Source organism: Anomaloglossus baeobatrachus, chromosome 12 (genome assembly GCF_048569485.1).
Source record: "Anomaloglossus baeobatrachus isolate aAnoBae1 chromosome 12, aAnoBae1.hap1, whole genome shotgun sequence".
NCBI lineage: Eukaryota > Metazoa > Chordata > Amphibia > Anura > Aromobatidae > Anomaloglossus > Anomaloglossus baeobatrachus.
The window spans coordinates 106,626,837-106,629,203 of NC_134364.1; the positions used below are offsets into that span (position 1 = coordinate 106,626,837).

The 2,367-nt window shown below is 38.5% G+C and overlaps 1 protein-coding gene across 1 annotated transcript; it reads left to right on the top strand.

Moving 5' to 3' along the window:
* The first annotated feature begins 472 nt into the window (after nt 1–472).
* On the top strand, nt 473–1,402 carry LOC142257640 (olfactory receptor 10AG1-like). Its single transcript, XM_075329777.1, has one exon. It carries the CDS (start codon nt 473–475, stop codon nt 1,400–1,402), a length of 930 nt encoding a protein of 309 aa, XP_075185892.1.
* Nucleotides 1,403–2,367: the final 965 nt, after the last annotated feature.

The following is a 2,367-nucleotide window of genomic DNA, read 5'->3' on the forward strand; positions in this document are numbered from 1 at the left end:
CTGAAGCCAGCTGCAGTAAAGATAGGCAAAGCATCACAAAAGAGAAAACTCGGGGTTTTGGTGACATCAATGACTTCCAGACTTCATAGCCTGCAAAGGATTCTCAACAAAGAGAAAATTAACATTTTATTGGTGGTAAATTTACTTTGTCCAATTACTTTTAAGGCCCTGAAATGAGAAAAATGGTTTCAATTCCTAAACTTTTTAGAACATATTTTTGATCAACCCTTTTATTTCGACCTGCAAGTCTACACTTTGATTGCATCTCCGTTGTTTTGTTTCAAATAAAAAATAGTGACCTGTAGAGCTCAAAGCATGAAGACTTGGTCACTGTCCAATTATTTAGGACCCTAACTGTATTTAATGACAGATTTAAAGATATTTCAGATACTTAGCATTGTTTTACTAATTAATGTTTTCGATATTTTTATAGGGATTTCTACTATACAAAGTCCATAACTCCAATAAGACGATGGTAACAGAATTCATACTTTTGGCATTTGCCGATTTACAGAGTCTACAGACTTTACTTTTTGTATTTGTTCTTTTGCCATTTATCTCCTGTGTTGTGGGGAACAGCGTCATCCTTATCTTAGTAAGATATGAGCGTTCGCTTCATACACCAATGTATTTTTTTATTGGCATATTTGCTCTTCTAGAAATATTGTTTGTATCTGTCATTATTCCTAAACTTCTAACTAATTTAATACAAGATTGTCGAAAGATATCGTTCATTGGATGTTTTGCCCAGTTGTATGCATTTGGGTCTTTGGGAGTAGCAGAAAGTTATCTTCTAGTAGTTATGGCTTTTGATCGGGATCTGGCCATTAACAAACCCTTGCACTATTCCAGGATAATGAACAATGCTTTATGTATTGAACTTGCAGTTGCCCCTTGGGTTATTGGATTTGTCATCATTTTCATACCTACAATAATAACTGCTGAGCTGGATTTTTGTGGACCCAAAGAAATGAACCATTTCTTCTGTGATTTTGCTCCAATACAAAATCTAGCATGTTCTAATCCCACGGTCAGCAATCTGGCCACAAGTTCTGCAGGTCTAATTGGAAGCACTGTTCCATTCATGATCATTTTAGGATTTTATATCCACATCATTGCTCTCATTTCAAAAATTAAAAGCACCAGAGGAAAGAAGAAAGCCTTCTCCACCTGCTCATCCCACCTCACGGTAGCCTGCTTGTTCTTCGGATCAACCTCTATTGTGTATGTTAAACCCAAAGGCAGTCAACATGACCGGTTCCTTGCCCTTGTATACACTGTCATTATCCCGTTCTTAAATCCATTTATTTATACCTTAAAGAATAAGGATGTCAAAGCAGCTCTAAAGCATTTGAAGCTTTTAAGATTTCTTGGTCAGATTAGAACTAGGACCTTCACTTAGACCATTGTAGAGATTTAGAAATGGAAGAAGAAACAAAATAAATGAAAAATATTACAAAAAGTAGAATTTTAACTCTTGCCTCTCGGTTAATAGTTTAACCCAAGAATTTTTTTTTTTTATTAGAAAAAAAAGTAAATAAACAAGTAGGGACTCAAGTACAATGTCATAGGGTGGATGTATCTTTGTTGTTTTTACATGAATAATGTTAGAGTAAGGAACAATTGTTATCACTCATACGATCCATAAAACAACTCCTTTGCAGTTGCAAAATATCTGATGCAAAGTATCTGTGTGCTTGCACATGCCCAATGGATTATGTGTGTAAAAACAAATGCCAACTCCGAGTATGGATTAATGAACATCTTGGCAATATCAGGTATAGTGGGGAGTCCCATTGCAACATAGCTGGAGAAATCGACATGAACTGCACATCCAAAAATCCTACTTTGAACTAATGCCGCCAGGCAAAATGTATGTACCTGATCAGGAGATTCTTGGTTCAACATTCTGGTCACATTGTTCGAAGTCCACTACCACATCACTAGGAACCTCTGAGTGGGTCCCTAAATTATTTGAAGCTTTCAAGGTGTGGCTCCGCATGCCAGCCACCATCGCAGAAACAGTGTACCAGCAGGGCAGGTGACCTGGTGCCTCTCAACACCTATGCTGCAGGGCTCAGCCCTCATGACTCCAGGCCACACCACCCCACCACCACAATGGCAGCCACACAGCACCAGCACCCATTCTAAGGAGCTGGACAACTCACCTTCCACAAGTTCCCAGCCAAAAAGGCAGAATCCCTCCTTGCAGTCTCCTGCTAATTAAGATGCCTGTTCCAGATGCGAGACGTGCTGGTTCAAATAAAAAACAGAGGGGGACAGACTATGCAATGCAACATAGCTTGAGAAATAGACATGAAACACACATCCAAAAATCATACTGTGCTAGGCAAAAATGTATGTACC

Excerpts from the sequence above, each read along its gene's own strand:
- LOC142257640 (XM_075329777.1), top strand. The coding sequence starts at position 473 with ATGGTAACAGAATTCATACTTTTGGCATTTGCCGATTTACAGAGTCTA.